The sequence below is a fragment of the Pelodiscus sinensis genome, chromosome 22 (assembly GCF_052426305.1).
Source record: "Pelodiscus sinensis isolate ZL-2025 chromosome 22, ASM5242630v1, whole genome shotgun sequence".
NCBI lineage: Eukaryota > Metazoa > Chordata > Testudines > Trionychidae > Pelodiscus > Pelodiscus sinensis.
The window spans coordinates 7,297,067-7,320,689 of record NC_143073.1 but is presented as its reverse complement, the minus strand read 5'-3'; the positions used below and the strand labels follow the sequence as shown (position 1 = coordinate 7,320,689).

General features: G+C 49.7%; 1 protein-coding gene across 1 annotated transcript in view; it reads right to left on the bottom strand.

Annotated features, from left to right (window-relative positions):
- Nucleotides 1–23,429, bottom strand: part of ARHGEF11 (Rho guanine nucleotide exchange factor 11) — a 106,696-nt gene extending 83,267 nt beyond the window's left edge. The window contains exon 1 of the mRNA XM_075907975.2: nt 21,891–23,429. Coding sequence (XP_075764090.2) covers nt 21,891–21,925 — 35 coding nt within the window. The 5' untranslated portion in view covers nt 21,926–23,429. The remainder of the gene's footprint in view (nt 1–21,890) is intronic.
- Between the last annotated feature and the right edge of the window lie 194 nt (nt 23,430–23,623).

Below are 23,623 nucleotides of genomic sequence, written 5' to 3'. Positions count from 1 at the left end.
CAGGTTTTCTCCTTGCCCTAATCAAGTCACCGTTCAATCTTTTTTTTTTCTTTGATAAGCTAAGCAAATTGAGCTCTAAGTCTCCCAATGTACAGCATTTTCTCCAGCCCTCCAATCGTTTGCCAGGGGCGGAGGGAGTGGGGGGGGAGGACTCTTCTTTTTCTGCCCCCTTGACAAATTTTCAACCTCCTTAAAACGTGGCCATGAGAACTGGATGCAGTATTCCAGAACTGGCGTCACCAGTGCCTCGCACAGAGATAAAGATCACCTCCCGCCCTCTACTCCGGTCAATCTGTCCAAGAATCTCATTAGCCCTGTTGGCCACAGCGTTGCACTGGGAGCTCATGTTGAGTTGCGTGTTCACTATGAGCCTTCACATCTTCCGAATCCCTGTTTTCCAGGACACAGACTCTCAATCAGCAGGGCTGGCCTGCCTTCCTTGTTCCTAGAGCAGTGGTAGGCAATCTGCGGCCCATCGGGGTTCTATATGCGGCCCACAAGACGTTTTGTTTACTCTTGCCCGCATGCAGGGTTGCCGGATTCTGCTGACCTTTCTGCCCGTACGTTTTTTCCTACCAATACCACAGAAGTGATATGCATGTAAAGTAAGGGCGGCTGAAATGAAGGGAGGTGCGGGCGGACTGCACACATTGGCCGGGTGCTCCCTCTGCAGCCAATCAAAGCGTGGCACAGCCCTGCCCATTCTAGGTACGTCAGCGCAGAGAGCAAAACTACCCTGTCCCAGGAGATTGTCTTGGTTACCACAATCTGGCAGCCTCCTAAGATGAAGGAGAGCCACTCGCTAGCCCCCTCACTCTTCTAGAAGCATAACTCTGCATTTAAATATAGTGAAGTGTGTTTCATTTGAATGAGCCCAGCTTACCAAATGCTCCTGACCAAGCTGCATGACTGTCCCGTCTTTACGATGGTTAACCACTCCACCAACCCTTGCCAGCCACAAATTTTAGCAGCAGTGACTTTCTGCTTACTTCCAGATCATTGGTGACTGCGGTGAAAGCACTGGGTCTTAGTGAGGGTACTTACCTACGGACAATTACTTTTTGACATCCTTCAGTTCGCCGGTTCGTAATCCTTCTAACATATGCTGCATTGGTACTGCAGAATGCTAATTAAACGAGAATGCAAAATCAAATGATAGGATATCTTTGGGGTTGCCTTTATCGAACTTGTAATCTCCTCGAAGAATGAAATGACTGACAAGACCTATCATCCATAAAGCCATGTTAAATGGCATTGATTATGTTCCTATCCTTTAATTCTAACCATTAAATCCCGCATCAGCTTTTCCATTATTTTGCCTGGAATGGATGTGAATAGGCCTACAGTTAACTGCCCCCCCCCCCTCCTTTTGAATGCTGGCACAACACAGGCACGTCCCAGTCTTCTGGACTTTCTCGGGCATTCCACAATTTATTCAAAATTAACATCAGTGGCACCGAGATTTCTTCAACCAGCTCTTTCAGGACTCACATGTCACTGATCCTAGCCTGCCAATTGGTGTGTGTTTATCCCTAGTAGACATTGTCCAACATCCTCCTTAGTTACTGGGGGGAGGGGGGGGGGGAGCTTGCTCCTCCCTCATGCAATACAAGCTCATCACCCCGGACCTTTCCAGTTACGAAACAGAACTGAACTCTTCTGCATCATCAGTAATGATTTTATCATCGCCGCTGGGTATCAGGACGACACTCTTGCTCGGATTTCTTTTGTTCCTAATTTTCTTTTAAACTCCTTGGCATGGTCCTTCGCTCTCCCAGCCCTCTGTTCTAACCACTAGCCCATTCTGCCTTGAAACGGACGCATACGCTCTTTGCCAAATCATTGAACGCTAGAACTGGAAGGGAATCTCGAGAGATCATCGAGTCCAGTCCCCTGCAATGCGATGGAAAGGTTATCTAGTTTCACCCCAGCTTCTGTCTGTGATGGTGAAGTAATAAGCCCAGGGTTTATAGCAATAATGAATTAATTACCACCAATACTGTCACATCCCCGCTACTGCTAGGGCCCTGCTCTACGTCACCCAGCACTACGTGGGTTCAATCACAGAACGCTAGCATTTCGCACCTTCTTTGCCCGGATGGAAATGACTAGACATGATGCAGGGCAGTGGCAAAACAAGCTTTGGAAGATTGTGTGCGTGTGTGTGCCATTACCCCTCCCACACACAAAATTTAATAAAGTGCAAAGTACAGGTTGCACCTCTATAAAACAGGACTCTCTGGTCCAGCAACATCAGAGAGATGTTCCAGGATCAGAGAGTACCGGTGTGTTGCAGAGGGGATGGGAGGTGGGGCTCAGCTGGGCTGCAGGGAGAGGGAGGGAGCCAGGAAGGCTGGTGCATGGCCCAGCTGGGCTGGAGGTGGAGTAGGCAGAGGAGGGACAGGAAACCCAGCACACAACCCAGCTGGGCTGCAGAGGGAGACGGGAAGCCCAGCGAGGTGGCAAAGCAGGGGAGGCCAGAAATGACCTCCCCTGGTCCAGCAAAAGCCCACATCTGGGACCAATCAGGTCCCAAGGGTGTCGAACCAGGGAGGTCCAACCTGTATGACCCTTGGGGGGGGGGGGACAAATGCACAAATACAAAGGGGGAAAAACCTGGGCAGACAACAGGCATGCTAAAACGGATCTGGTAGTTAAGCAGATCACAAATCGAATATAAATCAACAGAGTAATGCAGTTGTTAAAAAGGCTCACAGGGGTGTTGTCCGTCAGACCCAGGAAGTACCTGTCCTGTTCTCCTAGGCACTGGAGAGACTTTTGGTGGAATATCGTGTGCCGCTCTGAGCGCAACACCCCAGGGAAGATGAGGACAAACTAGAGGGAGTCCAGAGCAGAGCAACAATGACAGGCCGAGTTTTCTAAACCTTGTATACGGAAAGGTGAAAATAACCTGGGCCTGTTTAGTCCTGAAACAAAGACGATTGAAGAGAGACCTGGTAGTCTTCAGATACGTTAAGGGCTGGCACAGAGCGAAGGCAGTGATGAATTTCTCTCCATGGCCACTAGCGGAAGGACAGGAAGCAGTGGGCTTAATCTATAGTAAGGGAGATTTAGGTTAGATATTAGAAAAATGTTTCTAGCTCTAAAGGTGGTTAAGCTCTGGAACCGGCTTCCAAAGGAGGCTGTGGACCCTCCATCACTGGAGGTTAAGAGCGAGATACACAAACTTGTTTTAGAGATGGGTGAGGTTTACTCGGCCCTTTCTCAGAGCAAGGGGCAGGACTAAATGACTCCTTGAGGTCCCTCCCAGCCCAGCATTTCTAGGATTCCCTCAGCAGAGGGAAGCCACCGCCATTAAAAACCTGGGTTAATTCAGTTCAGCGAGGTCCTCTCTCCCTGGTTCAATGTGCTCTGCATTTAAAACAGGATAGGCCTATTCAAAAATCAGATGCCACGATCAGCATCCCCTTGTAAGATAAGCGCTTAGGCAGCTGCCCAGGAGAGAGACAAATGCCACTCAGCTGATTAGCAGAGAGCCCACAGCCAGCAGCACCTGTTTCTATAGGTGGTGCACATCTGCACATGTCTCGGTGCACATAACAAAAATTATTCTACACATGGATGGAAACAAATTAAGAGGCAACATTGGCCACAACTCCAAACTGATGCCCCCCTATTTTATCACATGCATAATCACTTCATATACTCCATGCCCTGAGAATATTAATTCTCTAGGGCCGGAGGCAAAGACTTCACGTGCGCCCCCACCGCCAGGCCAATCAGCGACTGGGGTGGGGGCACAAGACTGAGGCCCTGCCCCTTCCGGGGCACCTGGCACCATGTCAGAAATTTGTGAAGTGGCCCCCCCTTTAAAAACAATTGCCCACCTCAGCTTAGATCAAAGCAGCAGAAGACAACCAGGCTATGAAAACTAAAAGGGGCTGGGAAATGTGAAACGCAGTATTTGCACATAAGCAGCACAAGTTAAGAGCAACCAAGCCTCATGCGTCAGTGGCAGGGAATGGGCGAGGAGATGGATTACATGAGGATTCCCTGCTCTGTTCATTCCCTCTGTGGCAACTGGCATTGGCCGCTGTTGGCAGACAGGACACTGAGCTAGATGGACCTTTGGTCTGACCCAGTACTGACGATCATGTGTTCTTCGGGGCACGAGCTGACTGCAAGAGGGAAAATCAGGAAGTAACCCTTGCACTAAAGCCGGATGGGTCAGGTGCGAATAGCCTCATGCTCCTAAGCACTCCTGACAGAAGCTGCAGGAACCAAGGGATTAATAAGATCAAATCCTAGATTTGCAAGCTACAGCTTTGTCTACACTTGACATTTACATCAGTATAGCTACATCTTTCATGGGTGGGAAACACCCACCCCTGTCCAATGCAGCCATGCTGACCAAACTCCCAGTGCATGAGTAGCGAAAAAGATTTCTGATAATATAGCTGTTGGGGTATGTAAGGGTTAAATAAGGTGTCTTAGTAGTTGCTACCAGGAAAGCAGACCCTGCTTCTATTGATTTACAGGTTTGTTTTGATGCCTCCTTTCCTGCTTGCTCAGGATAGAGGAGCATGCAGCTATACCGAAGATGTAACTTTTTATCGACTGGCCTATGTGCTAACAATGCTCTCTTCCTTACTGCCTTATCCACTGTGAATTATACATTCAGGGTCACATCTCTCGCACCCCTTGTAAATTGCTGATTCAAGGAGTTTTGTGATGTGAAAACTGCCGACATGAACTAAAAAGCTGTCAACAAGAAACGGGGGCGGGTGTAATTATATTCATCACCTGCCTATTAATAGTCATGGTAGAGGCGTTAACATTACTAAACAAGGATTTAAGGGAAGTGGTGATAGAGATGCGAATTTACATACTCAAATGGATAAAGGGGAGTAACTAGCACCAAAACATTGCTCACTCGGAACAGTGCGTTGGGGGTCCGAAGTGGGACGAATATCTGCAATAAAGAGGTCCGTTTGCTCCATCCACTCCTGGGTCTCCTGTTTCTTCTCTAACAACTGTGTGATGAACAGGGTTCCAGGGGAGAGTTGTGCCTGATCACCACATCTCAATGGATCGCAGGGGTAAGTCGTGTGGGTCCCTTTACTGCTAGGGATTTTATTAACGAAATGGGGGACCTTATGAGAGCATTATACGTTGTTACAAGGTTACTCAGAACATTACGTTACTAGTTAAGCAGTAACTCACTACCTGATAAGCCTAGGCTTATTTGTAGCTTATTGGGTAGTCGACTAGTCACTTATATCCCTATACACAAACATAGGACATCTGGGCTGTGTCTACATTGGCACCCTTTTCTGGAAATGCTTAAAACGGAACAGTTTTCCGTTATAAGTACTTCTGGAAAAAGAGCATCTACATTGGCAGGATGCTTTTCCGGAAAAGCCCTTTTTCCGGAAAAGCGTCCGTAGCCAATGTAGACACGCTTTTCCGGAAAAAAGCCCCGATCATCATTTTCGCGATCAGGGCTTTTTTCCGGAAAAAACTACTGTGCTGTCTACACTGGCCCTTTTCCGGAACAGTTTTCCGGAAAAAGGACTTTTGCCTGAGCATGAGCAGCATAGTTTTTCCGGAAAAGCAGCTGATTTCTTACAGTAAATTGTCACTGCTTTTCCGGAAATTCAAGGGGCCAGTGTAGACAGCTCACAGCTTATTCCGGAAAAGCAGCTGCTTTTCCGGAATAAGTGGCCCAATGTAGACACAGCCTTGAAGATGTGTAAAGAAAAAGACCAGGAGGTGTGGGGGCTAATTGAGAAGACCACTCTCCTTGCTAAATTGGCAGTAGAACAAGCCTGTATCTGCGGAAAGGGACCATTCAGCAAGAAAAAAGGATCAGGCCCAGACAAGCTGGCACACAACAGATGAACTATAAAAATTGGCTGGGAGAGGGCATACTGGGAAGAGTAAAGAAGAGAGTACAGGCACAGGGAATTCAGATCCCTGTGAATGGTGGCAATTTGGTATGGTGATAATGTGAGCTATTGGAAGTGTAATTTTGGGAGATAAGCAAGTGATTTAAGGAAAAAGTGAGAAGTTAACTCTGCAGACGGTGGAACAGTTTAATATTGTGTCAATGCTATAGAGGGAAAGTGTTGTAGGAAAAGAATTCTTGGTTTCTGTACAGCCATTCTGATGGAAAAATGGGCCCTTTTCCAATGAAATGTCTGTAAATAATCCAAGCAAAGGGACAATCTGATTTGTGCATCTGTGTAAAAATATAGTGTAAATAAGTAATGGTTTTAGAATCTAACCAACCATTATGATTTGTAAATTTCTGTTCTGTAGGCTCCAAATAAATTGGTTTTTGTTTTGTTTTTAATAACGACATTTCATTCCAAGTTGTAAAACTGACAAGATACTTTTTGTCATACACGGGTAACTAGTGTTGCTTGGCTTTTGGTATTATCTTTAAGGTACCTCAACGTACAACGTTGAATATATTTTTATAAACTAAGTTGTGGCTGTTATTAGGTGCAGCCACAACCAGGAGAATGGGGAGAGATTCTGGATTTCTTGTTTCTTGGTAAAGTATCAAGTAAGAGCCGTAAAAGAAGCATTAAGGGGAAACAATGTTAGGAAGACTGAGCCTTAAGGTGGCTCTGAGTAACCAGACTAACACTTTGATAAAAGCTTCAGTGGGTAGCCGAGTTAGTCTGTACAGGATAAACTTAAAAACAACAAATAGTCTGGTAGCACTTTAAAGACTAACAAAACATGTAGATGGGATCATGAGATTTCGTGGGCACAACCCACTTCTTCAGATGACAGGAGTATTAAGTTATGCCCACGAAATCTCATGATCCCATCTACATGTTTTGTTAGTCTTTAAAGTGCTACCAGGCTATTTGTTGTTTGTAAGTTTTTACTTTGGTAAGAGTACATGAAAACTCTATGAGCACCAAAGAAATAGTTATACCTTATGTAAAAAATTAATATGCCTCATATAATGTTTTAGAAGTTAAACTCGGGAAGGAATGTACGCTTTCCTGTAAAATATGCAACGTATATTGTAGAAGGGGAAAAAGAAATGCAAACAAAACATGCTACTTACTTAAAATCTTATTAGGGCTCCAAAAAAGAGCCACAATGGGCTGTGTTTCCTTTTTTTGTTTTTTGATTACTGAGTGTTGTAGGAGCAGAACTTGAAAGTAAAAAAAACAATCAGAACTCTGGTTGTTCACGGTGTCCCTTCTAAAGCAGAGTCTTTGAGTTGCTGATAACTTTGAATCCAAAAGCAAGCCAGAAAGTGTCTGTGTAAATGCAGGTTGCCTGTCTGGTAGGGGAAGGTTAGAACTGCCCATAAGTGGCAGCACAAAGGGGTTGCCAATGTTTAATATACCTGGTCAGTTGTTGGGCTCATACTGTAACCCTCCGGAGGGGCGGTTAGCAGGGAGAGTCAAACTGGAGAATAAGGGGGAGCAAGTTAACCCTAAGTAGGGAAAAAATCTGTATGCACAGTGCTGAAATCTGAAAATAGGGATAAAGGGGGTCTGCTTATATGCATAATACCCCTACTCAGAGTTGTTGACTCAAGTCAACAGCGGAAAGGGATCTAGGGGTCATAGTGGACCACAAGTTGAATATGAGTCAACAATGTGATGCTGTTGCAAAAAAAGCAAATATGATTCTAGGTTGTATCAACAGGTGTGTTTTAAGCAAAACTCGTGAAGTCATTCTGCTGCTCTACTCTGCACTAGTTAGGCCTCAGCTGGAGTACTGTGTCCAGTTCTGGGCATCACATTTCAAGAAAGATGTGGAGAAATTGGAAAGGGTACAGAGAAGAGCGACAAGAATGATTAAAGGTTTAGAGAACATGACCTATGAAGCCAGGCTTCATGAACTGGGCTTGTTTAGTTTGGAAAAAAGAAGATTAAGGGGGGACATGATAGCGGTTTTCAAATATCTAAAAGGGTGTCACAAGGAGGAAGGAGAAAATTTGTTCCTCTTGGTTACTGAGGACAGGACAAGGAGTAATGGGCTTAAAGTGCAGCAGGGGAGGTTTAGATTGGACATTAGGAAAAAATTCCTAACTGTCAGGGTGGTCAAATATTGGAATAAATTGCCAAGGGAGGTGGTGGAATCTCCCTCTCTGGAGATATTTAAGAACAGGTTAGATAGACATCTGTCAGGGATGGTGTAGACGGAGCTTGGTCCTGCCTTGAGGGCGGGGGGCTGGACTCGATGACCTCTCGAGGTCCCTTCCAGTCCTATTATTCTATGATTCTACGAATTCCCATGACTTGAACTCGAGTCCGACTTAAGTTGCCTAGGTGACTCGACTTGAGACTCGACTCGGGTTCATTGTTTGTGATTTGAGACTCGACTTGAAACTTGCTAATTTTGTTAAATTGACTTGGTGAAAAAATTGTCCAAAAAAGCCGATATTGATGGCTTGTACAAAAGTGACTTGACATTTTTAAAATTAAGACTTGAGACTCAACTTGGGACTTGACTCGAAAGTGACTTTAGGGACTCGAGACTCAAACGGTAGTAACTTGAGACTTGACTTGGACTTGACAATGACGACTTGAAGACAACACTGCCCCTACCTTTTAATTCACCCAAACCCCCAGGATAAATTAAAGCCGATGCAAACATTTCAGGAAGGTACTGAACACACTGGTCTCAAAGATAAATTGTCTAACAAAAGGCATGGGAAACATCCACTTGTAAGAGAGCTGATGTTTATGTTACTGTTTAATCCTGAGAAAAATGTAATGTTCTGAGTAACCCTGTAACAACATATAATGCATATGATTTTCTTTCGGAAAAGGAAAACCTTTTAAGCATACTAGAATGGTAATTGGAAAGTAGTATAAGAAGGAAACTGAGGCACACCACCTCATTAATTTAATGACTGAACCATGGGATAATTCACCCTAAATTGTTAAAGGGAAGAAGCAATTGAAACCTCCCCTGCTTATAGAACAAAAGTACATGGAAGTATTGGGGTAACTGCAGGAGTCAGCAAGAATACTTGTAAAAGGAGTATTTTAAGATATAATGTGCTACCCCCAACGGGGTAGAAACATTTCCTTTTTGTCTTTCAGAATCTCAGAAAGAGATTCTGGCACCAGCTGAAGAGCAACCAAAAATAACACGGATCTATTGTCATGACAAAGACTGTGTTTTGTCTTGTGGTGTTTGTCTTATTGCTAGCATTGTTGTGTATTGTGTCTGAAAAAAAGAGGGGATACTGCATTAGCTAGAAAAAGATTAATAAGCATGTCAACTGTATTTACAGAAACCAATACTGCAGAAGGAACATCGGATGGGAATCTTACCCTCTCTCTGGATTTCCCTGAACTCTACACGCATGTTCAAAAGCTTCAGAGCGATGGCCAAGTTAGTCTGTAACTGGAAAAACTTAAACAACGAATAGTCTAGCAGCACCTTAATATTAAGGTGCTGCTAGACTATTCATTGTTTTTAAAGTTTTTCTAAAGGCATGGTACCCCCTTTTTACTGGGTATGTCATGTCCCTTTTGGAATAAAGGGAAATTCACTCTAATTAAACCTCCTTCTCTCCCTACCCCTCAATCTCAGACCAAACTGTAAGTTACGCACTTATCTATCCATGGCGATCCACTCCATCCAAAGGCCTGATTCTTAACCCATCAGGTTTGCAAAAATCTATCACCCTGTTCCCCACTGATTGGTAGCTTAGTAACACATTTGCTAATTGTTCCCGTTTACCAAAGTAGGAGGAAAGATGCAGCTATGGGCAATTACGAACTGGTTGGAAAGCAGCACCCGGAGACAGCGATCCTTTAGAGCTACACATGGGAAGGTTGGAATTCCACTTCCCGAATTCAACATCTGTAACATGCTCTGGGGTTACTGGATAGGGAAGGGCAATTGCAGGGTTTTGCACGTAGTTCAACTGATCGCCTGCTGGGGGGTATCATTTTAACCCTTGGGAATATCCCTCATGGATGAACTGGCAAACAGAGGCCTGTGGCCAGGTTCAACAAACCCCGACCAATCACCCTGTACCCCCCTTCAGGATGCCCACCGGGGGTTATGGCCTTCTGGATCAGGACTGATGCAGCCAACCAATTGGAGGAGTACTGGTCCTTCAGGGAAACTGACACACAACCTTGGGGGAACACACATAGGGTCAGTGCATCCTTACCATCTAAGGAATGGTGCCCCCTCCCTTGCTGCCTCTCATAGTCGACTACTCACTAACATCCCTAGTTTTCAATAGGGATATGAATAGTTAACCAGTTAACCGGGAAGCATCACCATTACCCAGGTGATGCTTATGGGTTATAGTCAACCGATGGGGGCTGGAGCAGTCCTCTGCCCATCACGGGCAGGGGGCAGCTCCAGCCCTGTGGGGCCGGCCGCAGGCGAGGGGCACCCCAGTCTGGCCAAAGCAACCCTCGCCCTTGGTGGACCTGGCCTGGTGCGTGGCAGGCAAGGATGCTCCAGCACAGCTGTGCTGGGCAGGGGGGCTGCCCATCCTCGGTTTAATCCAGGGGTGAGCAAAAGGGCCTCCATGGGCTGGATCCAGCCCCGCCAAGTGGGTTGATCCAGCCCACAGAGGCCCTGCCGCTCCCCCGCCCCCAAGCCAATCAGCATCTGGGGGCGGAAGGAAGCGCACTAAGTTTCCTCTGCCCTGTCAAACAGGTTTCCTCTGTCCTCTGCCCTGCCCTGACGGGCCTGGGGGAAGAAGGGGGAGCATGTGAAGTCTCCTCCCACCAGGGGCATGGGCGCCTGAGGGAACCTCTGGGGGAGAGGCAAAGACTTCACCCACTCCCCCACCACCAGACCAGTCATGGTCTGTTGGTGGAGTAGCAGTGAAGTATCCTGGCCCCGCCCCTTCTGCCTGAGGTCACGCCCCTTCTGGAGTAGCCCGGGACCACTTCAAAAATTTCTGAAGTGGCCCCGATAAAAAATGATTGCCCACCCCTGGTTTAATCGGTGAACCGGTTAAACTTAACTTTTAACCAGTTAATTAATTAAACGGGATTTTACATCCCTTGTTTTCAACAAGAGCGCCCAGTTCCTGCCAGCGCCGTGATGGGCTTGCGTGGCTACTGGGGAGGAGGCAGAGACCCGCCAAACATGCTGCACAGGGGAGGCCGCTAAGAAGACGTCAGATCGCCATAGCTTTAGTTCACCACTGAGCTCGTCTACAGTCAAAGCAACAGTCCAAAGGTTAAAGTCTCCGCCAACAGCAAACCTGAACATGACTCAGGACTCCTGGGGTCTAGTCCCACCTCTGGCAGGGTGTGCAGACTAGGGAGTTAAAAAATGTGTGCACTTCTTCCAGGAGCTCTCCACTGGGCTGCTGCATTGGGGTCACGGGGAGGTGGGTTCCCCAGTATTAAATGTACACCTGCTGTGAAGGATGCCCCATTCCTGGAGCTGCACAATCAGCCACTACCCAGCTGGCATATTTCTCCTCACATCTTCTAAGCTACGAAGACAAAGCTTTCCAACCAAAGCCAAGAGGGGCTACATTGGCATGTGCTGACATAGTCAAAGTTGACCAGCTCCATGCTCCAGGATTAATCTGTTACTGTCCATTAATGATGTGAGCAAGACACGAGAAGTCACTTTCCCACTCTACTCTGCGCTGATGAGGCCTCCGCTGGAATACTATGTCCAGTTCCGGGTACCACGTTTCAGGAAAGATGTGGACAAACTGGAAAAGTCCAGAGAAGAGCAACAAAAATGATGAAAGGTCTAGAAAACATGAGGTAGGAGGGAAGACTGAAAGAATTGGGTTTGTTTAGTCTAAGGAGACACGATAGCAGTTTTCAAGTACCTTAAAGGGCGTTACAAGGAGGAGGGAGAAAAATTATTCTCCTTAGTGTCTGAGGACAGGACAAGAAGAAATAGGCTTAAATTGCACCAGGAGAGGTTTATGTTGGACGTTAGGAAAAACTTCCTAACTGTCCAGATGGTGAAACACTGGAATAAATTGCCTAGGAAGCTTGTGGAATCTCCATCAGCGGAGATATTTAAGAGCAGGTTAGACAAACACCTGTCAGGGATGAGCTACATGGTGCATGGTCCTGCCGTGAGGGCAGGGGATGGGACTTGATGCCCTCTCGAGTTCTAGGATTCTGTGATTCTATGATTCCCTGTGGGCTTAAGATCACAGAATCCAGCCACTCCAACAGAGCGGAGAAGCTGCTCCAGCATGTGTCAAGTCTCCTAAGGCCATATTTACAATGCTTGGTCCCAGCTTCTTCCTCAGGGAGGAAAAAAGGAAACTTTGTTCTCCACAGCAAGCAATCCAAGAAGGGAAAGCGTCCACGCCCAGCGCTCGCTGGTATGAATGAAGCGGGCTCATTCTTACGAAACAAAGCCGTGCCAATGTCACAGCCATGCGGCCGTCGCCTGAGCGGTACTGTAACCCAGACGAGAGAGAGACGGCTAACTAGGGATTCCAGCGGGTGACGCGAGGCCGGTGCCAGCAGAAGAGGGAAGCAACACGCTGCAATTTGATAGCACAAGCGTCTCTCCCTGCCACGCCATGAACAATCTGCCTCTGTCCCTCAATTACTCGCAAAAGTTACTTCATTTTTCGGGCACAATGTGCCGAGACAGAAGGCTCATTCTAACGGGCTTGCCAACACAGGGTCCTCCCTACCGTACGTGCCAGGGCATGGAAGCTGGCGCTCCGATCAGCTGCAGCAAGAACAAAACTCTGGGCTATTTTGACCCAGCGCAGGAAAGCCAACAAGGGTAAAATAAAACACAAAATGCCAACCCTTAGAGTCCATGTCTCTGCCATTAGACCCAACGGACAAGAATAACCATGTCGTGTACAGCTTCAAGCTCGGCAACCCTAAACGTGGCTGCAGAGCCAGATTTATTTAGTACAATAGGCAGGAGGCTTCAGCTGGGGTATGTAGGAAGCTCATACTGAAACCATGAGAGGCAAAGAAATGCCCAGACCCAAGGCATCCAACTCTGCCACAGTCCATCCAAGGATCTTTACTAACCAGTCCCCGTGATTCTGCTGCAAGGCAAATGGGCATCGCGGCTGCAACAAAAGCACTTGTGACAAAGGCCACGGCATTAGAGAAGGGATCTGATCCAAGCAGCCCTCAACTCACACAGCTACCCCTGGAGAGAGCAATAAGATGATGGGGAGGGTAGAAACACAACCCTACAACAGAGTGGCCCAGGGGGGACAGAGCACTGTCTGGGATGCAGGAACCCTGACTCTGCCAGTGGTCTGCTGGGTGACTTTGGAAAAGTCCCCCCGCGCTGTGCCTCAGTTTCCCCAGCTGATAAATGAGAATGTCGCTCCCGACCTTTTCAAGTAACTGAGATCTGCTGAACTGTACTATACAAGAGCTAGGTTTTTACAGGTTGGATCTCCCTAGTCCAGCACCCTTGGGACCTGAGTTGTCCCGGACCAGGGAGCTTACTGGAGCAGGGGAAGTCAGTGCTCCCCTGCTGGCTGCCCCCCTCCTGGGCTCCGCTCCTTGGGGCTTCCCGGCCCTGCCGCTGGCCCCCTAACCCTGGCCCAGCATGGCTCCCCACTCTGCTGCCCATCCACTGCCGCAGGATGTTCCCCAGGGTTCCTGGCTGGGGCCACCAGCCCCTGAAGCTGTCAGGGGTTCCCCAGGTGGGGCACCCCGCCCTGCTGCTAGGGCTGGCCCCACTGCCACTGGGGCTTCTGGCCACCTGCCTCTGCCAACCCGGTCACCCGAGGGTCTGCCAGGATTTCTGGCTGGAGCCGCCCAGCCCCCGACACCTCCACTGCAACCAGGGGTTCCCCGGCTGGGGCTCCCCAGTCACCTGGCCCCGCCCTGGCCAGGACAGGGCTGCCCAGATGCTCCCTAGCCCCTGTGCTGCTCCCACCTCCAGGGCTCTTTGGTCCAGCAACATCTGTAAACCCTGCTGGACCACGGATGTTGCCGGACCAGAGAGTCCCAGATTTGTGAGGTTCAAGCTGTATCATCTTACCAGTAGTAATTGTGGTCTGGAAAAGAAACAGACCCTTACCCCTGTTTCAAAGGTAAGTGTATAGACTAAAGGGCCCACATTATAGGCCAGCCAAAGGAACCACTGGAAAGGATATTTAGCAAGCAAAGCCCATAATATGGCTTTGATCTTCCACGGGGCCAGCCTCTCTGGTCCCCACAGAACCCCACTGACCTATGCACAACTGAAATACCAACCGCCCTCGACAGCCCTTGTGCTGGGATGCCTGATCAAATTCACGCACCGTGTAATTATTCTTTCCCAGTCCTCCATGATAGTCCATGCAGGCTTTTGCCAGCTCAGCACAGCACCAATGCCTGTATGTACCTAAATCCACCCCCGAAATGCAGCCACTTCTGGGGTGGAGAGCAGCAAGCCACTGGTACAGAGCACGAGTAGTTTTCTGAACCAATCTCGCATTCGCCGACAAAAGAATCATTTCCGCATCCCTCTGTCATGCGCTCGACCACCTGAGCATGGGGGCAGGGGGGCAAAATCTTGTTCTATTCAAGTCTCCTACACTGTAACCAACAGGGAGCTGAATTCCTCGGCCTCATAAGGACGAGGAGCTGAGCGGACCAGGTGCAGCTTTGACCCCGTGATTCCATGGAGACTGCGACGTAACTTGCTCAGCCACCTCCTCCGACGCTTGTCTGCCACAGACAGTAAATCTGATTTGCTGGGCTGGAGCAGAAGTGAGCGGCTTCCTGCGGAGATTTAACGAGCAAGGTTGCAGGGTGCTTTGCGGACGGCACAGCCGATTACTCTGCTTCCATTAGCCTGCGAGGGACTGACACCCACAGAGGATAAAAGGGCAGAAATCCTTTCCTCCTCCTTATCCACCCACTGGCAGCCAGTCCCCCACACCCCGCAGGAGAGCTGCTTTTCAGCCCTCTCCCTCCCGAGACGGGGAGAAATTGCAAACTCACCGGGGCACAAAGGTTCCTGGCAAACTCCAGGGACGTGACAAGCAAGAGGCATTTGAATAGCAAAAGAACAAACCTTGTTATGTCTCCTTTCTGGTTTTGGCCACATCTTCCCTTCCCTGTAATGAGGAAGCCATGGTGGTGTAGGGGGAGAGTATATTTCTCCTCTATAACACAAGCCCTCGTCTCAAGGCACCATGACCTAGCTGGCTGAGCAGGGGCTAGGAGCCAGGACTCCTGGGTTCTAATCCCAGCTCAGGAGTCCCGCGCTCTATTCCCGCTTCCAAGAAGGAGTGAGGCCTAACGGCCAAGCCAAAATTTCTGCTTCTACACAGGTTCCGTTTGTGACCCTGGCAACATGGCTTGGAGCAAAGGGGTTTCCCCGTTCGTCTGAACACCAACACAAAGGAGTGCTAACCCAAACCAAGCTCGGAAAAGTCCTGAGATCCCTGGATGAAAAAACAGGATGCCAAGGCTCAGAATTATCACATGACATGGCCATGCCTGGCTCCGCCCCAGACGCGTCAACCCAGACAGCTGTGCTGTCAATGACAGATGTGAACATGTCCCCATTTACATGATGAACCTGGGTTCATCAGTTAATTCTTATGGTTCAATGCAGCACCTCAACCCACTGCCTTGTATCGGGGCAGGCAGGAGCTGGCACGCGTGTTCGGGAAAGTCACATCCCTGCACGGTGCCTCAGTTTCCCCAAATTTTAAGTTGGCTGCCCGCAAGCACCGGCTCCTGCCTGGCTCCCCTGCATGTAAACATGTAACCGCTGCAAATTTCAGCAGTTACACATTGCGTTTAACATCCTTACTATCAATGCCTCACTTTTCACCTGTACTAGCCCATGCCTGCAGGGCACAGATGGCATCACACACACCTCTCACCATCAGGGCCCAACCAGCACTGAGAAGGATTAGCCACGATGGCCAGAGATGCCACACCGTGCTCTGAGGGTCCCTCTGTTTGCTGGGAGTGGACCACTTTGCTGCTTCCCTGTTCTGCTCATTCCCGCTGGGGCACTGGGCAGCGGCCACTGCTGGAAGACAGGATCCTGGGCTACACAGACCTTTGGGTTGACCCAGTCTGGCCAGATGTTCTGGAACCGCTCTGCTTGAACTCCCTAGGCTCGCTGTGCCCAGTGCTCAGCAGCCAGGCCGAACACGCACCTGTCAATATTTTGTTCGTACAGCACCTCATCCCGGTCTGTGTCGAGGCCTTCCACGCACGAGAGCAGTACAAACGAGGGATGTTCAATATCGGCGAATTGACTAGTCGAGTAACCTCATGACATGTTCTCGGTTAGTCGACTAGTCTACAGCCTCTCGGAGGCGGGGCCAGCAGCACAGGGTTCCACATGGGAGCTAGTCCGCAAGACGAGCCAATTTAAAAACCAGCTCCCTTCATGGACCACCTGTCGCCTTGTGCTTCTGAGAGAGAGGAAGCACGGAGTGTGGCAACAGTCCCTGCTTGGGCGGGGTCTGAGTTCCCCGACCTGGCACGAGCCAGGCTGCCCGCCCGCCCAGCACCTAATGCACTTTAAATGCAGAGCCGCAGCAGGCATAGGTCCCGGACCCAGCGTGAGCCAGGACTGAGCCAGGCTGCCCGCCCGCCCGCCCAGCACCTAATGCACTTTAAATGCAGAGCCGCAGCAGGCATAGGTCCCGGACCCAGTGTGAGCCAGGACTGAGCCAGGCTGCCTGCCCACCCAGCGCCTAATGCACTTTAAATGCAGAGCCGCAGCAGGCATAGGTCCCGGACCCAGCGTGAGCCAGGACTGAGCCAGACTGCCTGCCCACCCAGCGCCTAATGCACTTTAAATGCAGAGCCGCAGCAGGCATAGGTCCCGGACCCAGCGTGAGCCAGGACTGAGCCAGGCTGCCCGCCCACCCAGCGCCTAATGCACTTTAAATGCAGAGCCGCAGCAGGCATAGGTCCCGGACCCAGCGTGAGCCAGGACTGAGCCAGGCTGCCCGCCCACCCAGCGCCTAATGCACTTTAAATGCAGAGCCGCAGCAGGAGTAGGTCCTGGATCTGCCACAAGCCAGGGCCGAGCCAGGCTGCTGGCCAGCCTGCTAAAAAATTTACTAGCGGGGAGAGTGGGAGAAGGAAATGTGTATTGTCTAGAGCAGTGGTCCCCAACACGGTGCCTGCGGGGCCATCTGTGTGCGCCCGCCAAGTGCTCGGGGCTGGCCTGACCCCGGGCATGTGGCGCACGGTAAGCGCCGGCCCCAGGAGCGCCACGGATTGGCCACCCCCGCTCTGGGCACGCGGCGCATGGGGGGAGCGCTGGCTCCAGGCACGTGGCCCTTGGGGGGCTGCTGCCCCCCGGGCACGCAGCTCTTGGAGGGGGCACTGGCCCCGGGCGCGCGGCTATGGGGGACCCCGGCCCCGCCCCGCCCTCTGGCGCCCAGCGGACGAACAGCCACGCCCCCTGGCGCCCGGCAACCTTAAATGGTTGGGGACTACTGGTCTAGAGCAGTGGTTCTCAACCGTGGGCCGTATGGCCCCCCAGGAGCCACGCCCTACCTCTAGGGGGCCACATGGAAAAAACGGAACATTAGGTGAATGACGTACCTTGTTTTCCATCTCACAGTGGCTATGAGGGGGGCCACAGAGGTAAACAAGGCTCAGAAGGGGGCCATGAGCAAAAAAAATGGTTGAGAAAAACTGCGCTAGAGCATTAACCTATCAGCTTTTGCTCCTCGGTTAACTGACGACACTGTTGCATCCCTAGTACAAATTACAACCAGCAAGGCGCTTGCTATCCCAGCACAGACAGGAGATGCCAGGGGAAGGACCCCTGGCTCTCTAGCTAAGGCATCTCCACTAGGCTGCTTCAGGAGGGGCGCCGCCCTTGAACCGTGCACTGACATTTTCCATGCCAAGTGCCTGCTCCCAGCACTACTGCAACTGGCCTCGCCTGTCGGGGGGAAGGGCCCAGTCTGCAGTGCAACTGTCAGAAGAGACTCGAGCAAGGCCTGCAACACTCCTGCTGAGCAGACAGGCTTTTGTGGGCCTGGATGGAGGGGCCTCCAGCGTAAAGGATGGTGGCTCCCAGTTAGCTAAACAAAGCTGCCCCCACTCCGCAACCCGGTGCCTGCTCGACAGGGGAAAGGCGGCAGATACAGCCCCTCCCAGCACCCCGTTGCTCGCTGACACATGATTTTTCGCTCTGGAAGCCCCCAGGTCAATCCCCCCTGTGTCCGCCATCCCATAAGCAGGGCCTTTTTCTGGATTCAACCCGCCGCTAGCCTCAGTGGCCTGGGATGGGTGTCTTCAGATCAGAGGAAGGATGTAACTGACGTGCCAGCATGCATTACATCAGCAGGGACACACAAAACAAAACAAACTAACCTTCCCAGGGCCCATACGGATGCTAGGAACATCCGACAGTCTGGCCTGGAGGGAAAGCCTCAGACCGCCTGCTCCCCACAGCTACGGGGATTCCCGCCGGGTCGCTGTCCGTGTAACCGGCTCAGGGCCTCTTCTCTCAGACACCTGTGGCTAGTCCCACCCTGCTTTTGGGGGAGGGACCCCAGCTCTTCCCCCAGCATCAGGGCTTGCTGCCTGGGGAGCTGAATCTGGAAACCAGCCTGCTGTTCTACAGGCCAACGTGCAGAAGTCATCAGGAATGATAAAATGAATTGCCCTGGCAACTGCTAGACAGCCACCAGCCTCCCCTATCAGCTCCCAATTCCCCCAGCTTCTTGGTTCCGGTGGGGACTGAGGACGAGGGAGGATCCTGCTACTCTACTCCATTTTGGGGTCTTGTCCTTTTCCCTGTAAACAGTTGCTAGGCCTTTTCCTGAAGCCCCCGCTGTCCTGCCCATCACACAGCTCTCAGAGAGCCAGAAGGTGATGGTTCCCTTTTCAGTTCATTCCCTCCGGGGCACCTGGTATGGGCCACTGTTGGAAGACGGGATCCTGGGCTAGATGGCCATAGTGGGCCAGACCAAATGTCCATCTAACCCAGGGTCCTGTCTTCTGACAGTGGTTAGACAGCCCCAGCTTCTGACCGAGGTGAGGGACACCATCCCTGCCCATCCTGGCTAATAGAAATTGATAGACTCCATGGCTGCATTTAGACTGGCAAGTTTTTCCGCAAAAGCACGGAAAAACTTGCCAGCTGTCTACACTGGCCGCTTGAATTTCCGCAAGAACACTGTCGATCTCATGTAAGAAATCAGTGCTTCTTGCGGAAATGCTATGCTGCTCCCGTTCGGGCAAAAGCCCTTTTGCGCAAATGCTTTTGTGCAAGAGGGCCAGTGTGGACAACGTGGTATTGTTTTGCGCAAAAAAGCCCCGATGGTGAAAATGGCGATTGGGGCTTTCTTTCGCAAAACCTCATCTAGATTGGCACGGACGCTTTTCTGCAAAAAATGCTTTTGCGGAAAAGCGTCGGTGCCAATCTAGACACTCTTTTCCGCAAATGCTTTTAACGGAAAAACTTTTCCGTTAAAAGCATTTGCGGAAAATCATGCCAGTCTAGACGTAGCTCATAAATTTATCTGCCTCTTTTTTGTCCTGGTCTTTACAACCTCCTCTGGATCAGACCAAAGGTCCATTCTTATGAGCACCATCCAAAGCACGGGGGTGGCCTGTTGCCGCTGCAAGGTTTTCATCCTAACTGGGACGGCTAGTTAGAAACGGGAGAGCTGCAGAAATGTACAGCCTAGGGTTCACCCTGGCCAGGAAAGACTCCCATTTCCAGGTGAGGCTTCAAACCTCCAGCTGAGCACCCCCAGTCTGGCCCATGCTATTACCTGCCCGGGGTTGAGACCTCGCCTCTAGCAGTGATTTCATGTGCCGGCAGGAACTTGGGTACTATGGCAATGAGAACAAGAGAAATGTCATTAACTGGGTAAATGAATCACCAGGCCCTAAGTTATCAGGGTTTCATACCTCCCTAATCAAAATCGGTGTTTGTTCTAATACAAGGAGGAGCTCAACGTGAGCGGACAGAGAAAAACCAAGGCTGTGTGCGTAGCCAATATGCCTCAGGGAGCTATGAAGCCACCTTCCAGAGGCAGCCATCAAACACACCAGGGCCACAGTGTGCCTACAAGCCCCTTCAAACTCTAGCAGGGAGAGCCAAGGTCTTAATTAGCCCTGCAGGTGCAACAGAGATCCTGGGCACTTTTCATAATAAGGGGTTTTATTCCTCACTTCGCACCATTGGCTGTTGACAGCCTCCACCCTAGAGGTAGATGCATTGCAGTGTAAACTCCCAACACTGCAAATCTGGTCTACACTTAGAAATTAGGTTGACCTTTCTACGGCCATCATAGGTTTGAAAAGTTCACATTCCTGACCACCCCAGTTCTTTCAACTCCCCCAGTATGGCTACATTGACAGAAAAATTCTGCGGACCTAGCTACTACCACCAGAGGAGGTAGATTAGCTGCATGAACTGAAAACCCCATCCAGCCTTGTAGGAAGTGTCCACACTGCAGCAGTTTAGCGGTAGCACTTCTAATGTAGACATGTTCTTAACTAGCTAGATTAGTGCTTGCTACTTGCTGTAGTAAATATTACACCTGCTAGGAAGAGCCTATAATTCCCCAAGCACAGGCGGGATTAGGGATGTGAAAAGTTAACCGGTAAGCATCACCCGTAACAGGCGATATTTACTAGTTCCTTGGGGGGGAGGGGAAGCACTCCAGCCCGGAGCAGCCCCCCTCGATTTGTTAATTGGTTAACCAATTACAGGAATTTTACATCCCTAGTGAGGATTCTCAGAAGGTGAAAAGTGTTATTTAAAAAAAATGCACCATAATATTCATTAGCATTATTCACTTTTAGAAATCACATTAGAGACTAAACTGCATGGGCCAGTTCCTGCTTTGGGTGGTATTTAACAAATCTGAAAGTGTGTGAATGATAAAATCCTCTGAACAGAGCTGAGCAGCACAGAAAGGCCAAAAAAAAAAATCCCCCAACCCATAGAACCCAAGCATACAGACTGCACTAAAATACCTGCTTTATCTCACGTCTTTCCACACGGGAGGATATTAAACAAATGACAGCAGTGAAAGGCGAAGACTGCATTCCAGGAAAGAATAAGGGTAGTGTTTTCTGCAGGGACTTTTGTTTTGGGAAGGTGGGGGAGTAACCCACCATGTAGTTCTCTCCCCTCTGTTTCAATCCCATAGCCTTCCCCAGCCAGCACGGCCGTGTCCCAATCCATCCTATTAACACCACCCTTCTGCAGCAGCTAGCCTCGCAGCCTGCGCCCCATTTGCCCCCACTCAATCGGCCAAGTGCTGTTGGAACAACCCTACCACAGAGTCCCAGTTGCCAGCTGGGACCCCAGACCCTAGAACCATGCTAAAGGGGGTTATATCTGCAGTCAAGAGTCCCATTAACCTTCAATGGGCGCCTCGCCTGTGTGAGGACTGCAGGATCAGGTACGGACATGGCGCATGAGAGAGGGAGGAACTGATTTAGGTAATTTACCAAGTGACCATAGTCTGCAGAGGAACCTGGGTACCATACATGGAATAATGCCCATCCTAAACTAGGCCCAACCACAACCCACTGCAGTCCGCATAGGAGATGGAAATAGAGGAAGCTGGAGGATGGGGAGGGAGGAGGAATGATCCACACAGAGAGCAACTTGCACACCGAGAGCACAATTATTTAGAAGCATTTTTATATAGAAAAACCACACACAAATTGCCAGTGTGGACTCAGAGCAGACAAAACAAGCTAACATAGGGTATTTCCCCAAGCTAGAAATCCTCACAACCCCACACGCCAGTTTCTCCCCCTCTCTTGCACATGCACATACAAACACCCTCACACAATTTGTGTAGCACCATTGTTACCCCCCAACAAGTCCTCCCCCCATTTGCATCACCCTCCAATCCGCAACGTAGCCAGTTTCCTCAATTCAAAACAAGCCCTGCCCAGATAAAATGAATCAAAATCCCAAAGTAGCATCACTACATTTTATATTCAATCATAAACATTAAGAGGGAAAAAAAACAGCACACTTACCTGTCTAGTGCACTCTGCGGAGGCCTCACACTCATGATTCTCTATGTCTCCTTCGTTGATCTAAAAATCCAGGTTCCCTCTGCTTTCTTAATTTTAAAATTATACCCTCCAGAAAAAAAAAATTTCCAGACGAGGAAAGCTGTTCAAGATCCTGGAAGCTGCAGGTCCATCTTGAGTTTGAATCTGAACATAGTCTTTTTTTTTCTTTTCTTTTTTTTAATTTTTCCCCTCCTGTTTTCTTCTGAAAAAAACTAAAACACACACTTGCCTTTTGATTACGCCCCAAAATAGTCTTCTCAAGGTTACAGATGCTGTCGGGAAAAAAATAATGGAAACAAAGCAGTTTTTCTTCAAAATATTAAAGTCTTAACTGCAAAACATAGATAAAAAACATCCTTATAATCCAGTTTTAACAGCTGTTCTTCTGTTTGCAGGACAGAGACTTAAAAAAATTCAATAAAACCCCCAGACTAATACTTGAAAAATTATAACAGGGAAAAAATAACAAGAAGCTTAAATTCTCCAACAAACTGGCAGTTCTTTTAGGGTAACAGCCTCCTGGCTATTACTGAAAAATAAATACTTAATACAAATCACACACTAATATGTACACTATTTCTGAGTCCAGTTCAATCTTGTAAAATTAAATTAAAAAAAGATTTCCTAGGGGGGTTTTTTAAACTCACAAACTGCATGTTAAGGTTCCTAAAACTTGACACAAATCGGTTTCTTCTTTAAAAAAAAAAATCCAACAAATCCTGAAAATCCAACACCAGCTCCTGCGAACCCAGCTTCCGGAAACAGCACAGCAAAACAAAACAAAAAAAATCCACAAGCTCTCTGAAAATAAATGGCAATTCTTTTCTTTGGGTTGCTCAATTAAAAAAAAAATAGACACTCTTCCATGACCACCTTTCCAGGCCTAAGGGGCTGCTTTCTTGAATTGAACTCTGCCTCTGAACCCAAATGTCCTTCTCCTTGCAGCCTAAAAGCAATCAGTCCCTGCAAAAAAAAAAAAAAAAACCTCCTCTCCACGAAATGGAGAAGTCTTTTCCCTCTTTATTCCTCTTCCTGCCTTTCCCCCCTGCCTGAGCTTTTCAGTGGGAAGGAGAGAGGGAACAGGGAACACATTCTGCACCAGTGCTTGCTCTGAGCTAGCTGGCAGAGCTAGTTTGCAAGGTCCCTGTGCAGCCAGATCTCTTCCCCTCCCGCCTCCTGTTTTCCTCCTTCTCTCCCTGCATGAAGTGGCAGGGAGGAGGGGGAAAGCCCAGCTGAAAAGCCTGCCCCTGGCTGGCTGGATTAGGGTTGCTGAGCTGGGGGGGGGCTTCTGCACCCTTCTCTCTCTGCTCCTGGCTGCTTCGCCCTCCCAGCCCCTGGAAAGGCTGGGGGGTGGGGGGGTCTGATCCAGCCCCCTGCAGCCCTGGGTGCCAAAGCCTCTTGTCCCTGGGCTGGGGAGGGGGAGAGCGGCCAGGGAGCGGCCTAGCTGCAGCTCTCAATCCCCAGCCTTTCCCAGCCCTGCCTCCCCTCCTCTGCAGAGCCTGCCCCCAGCTCCCTCCCTCTCCCAGAGGGAAGGGAAGGGGGGGGGAGGAAGGAGGGAAGGTGGCACAAGGAGGGGGCAGCCTTTTCCCCTGCCCTGCTGGGGCCAGCTCAGGCTGCTGCAGGAGGGAGAGGAGCTGCCTGGTGCCCCCCCAGATAATCCCCCCTCCTCCTGAGCAGGCACAGCCCCCCACTCC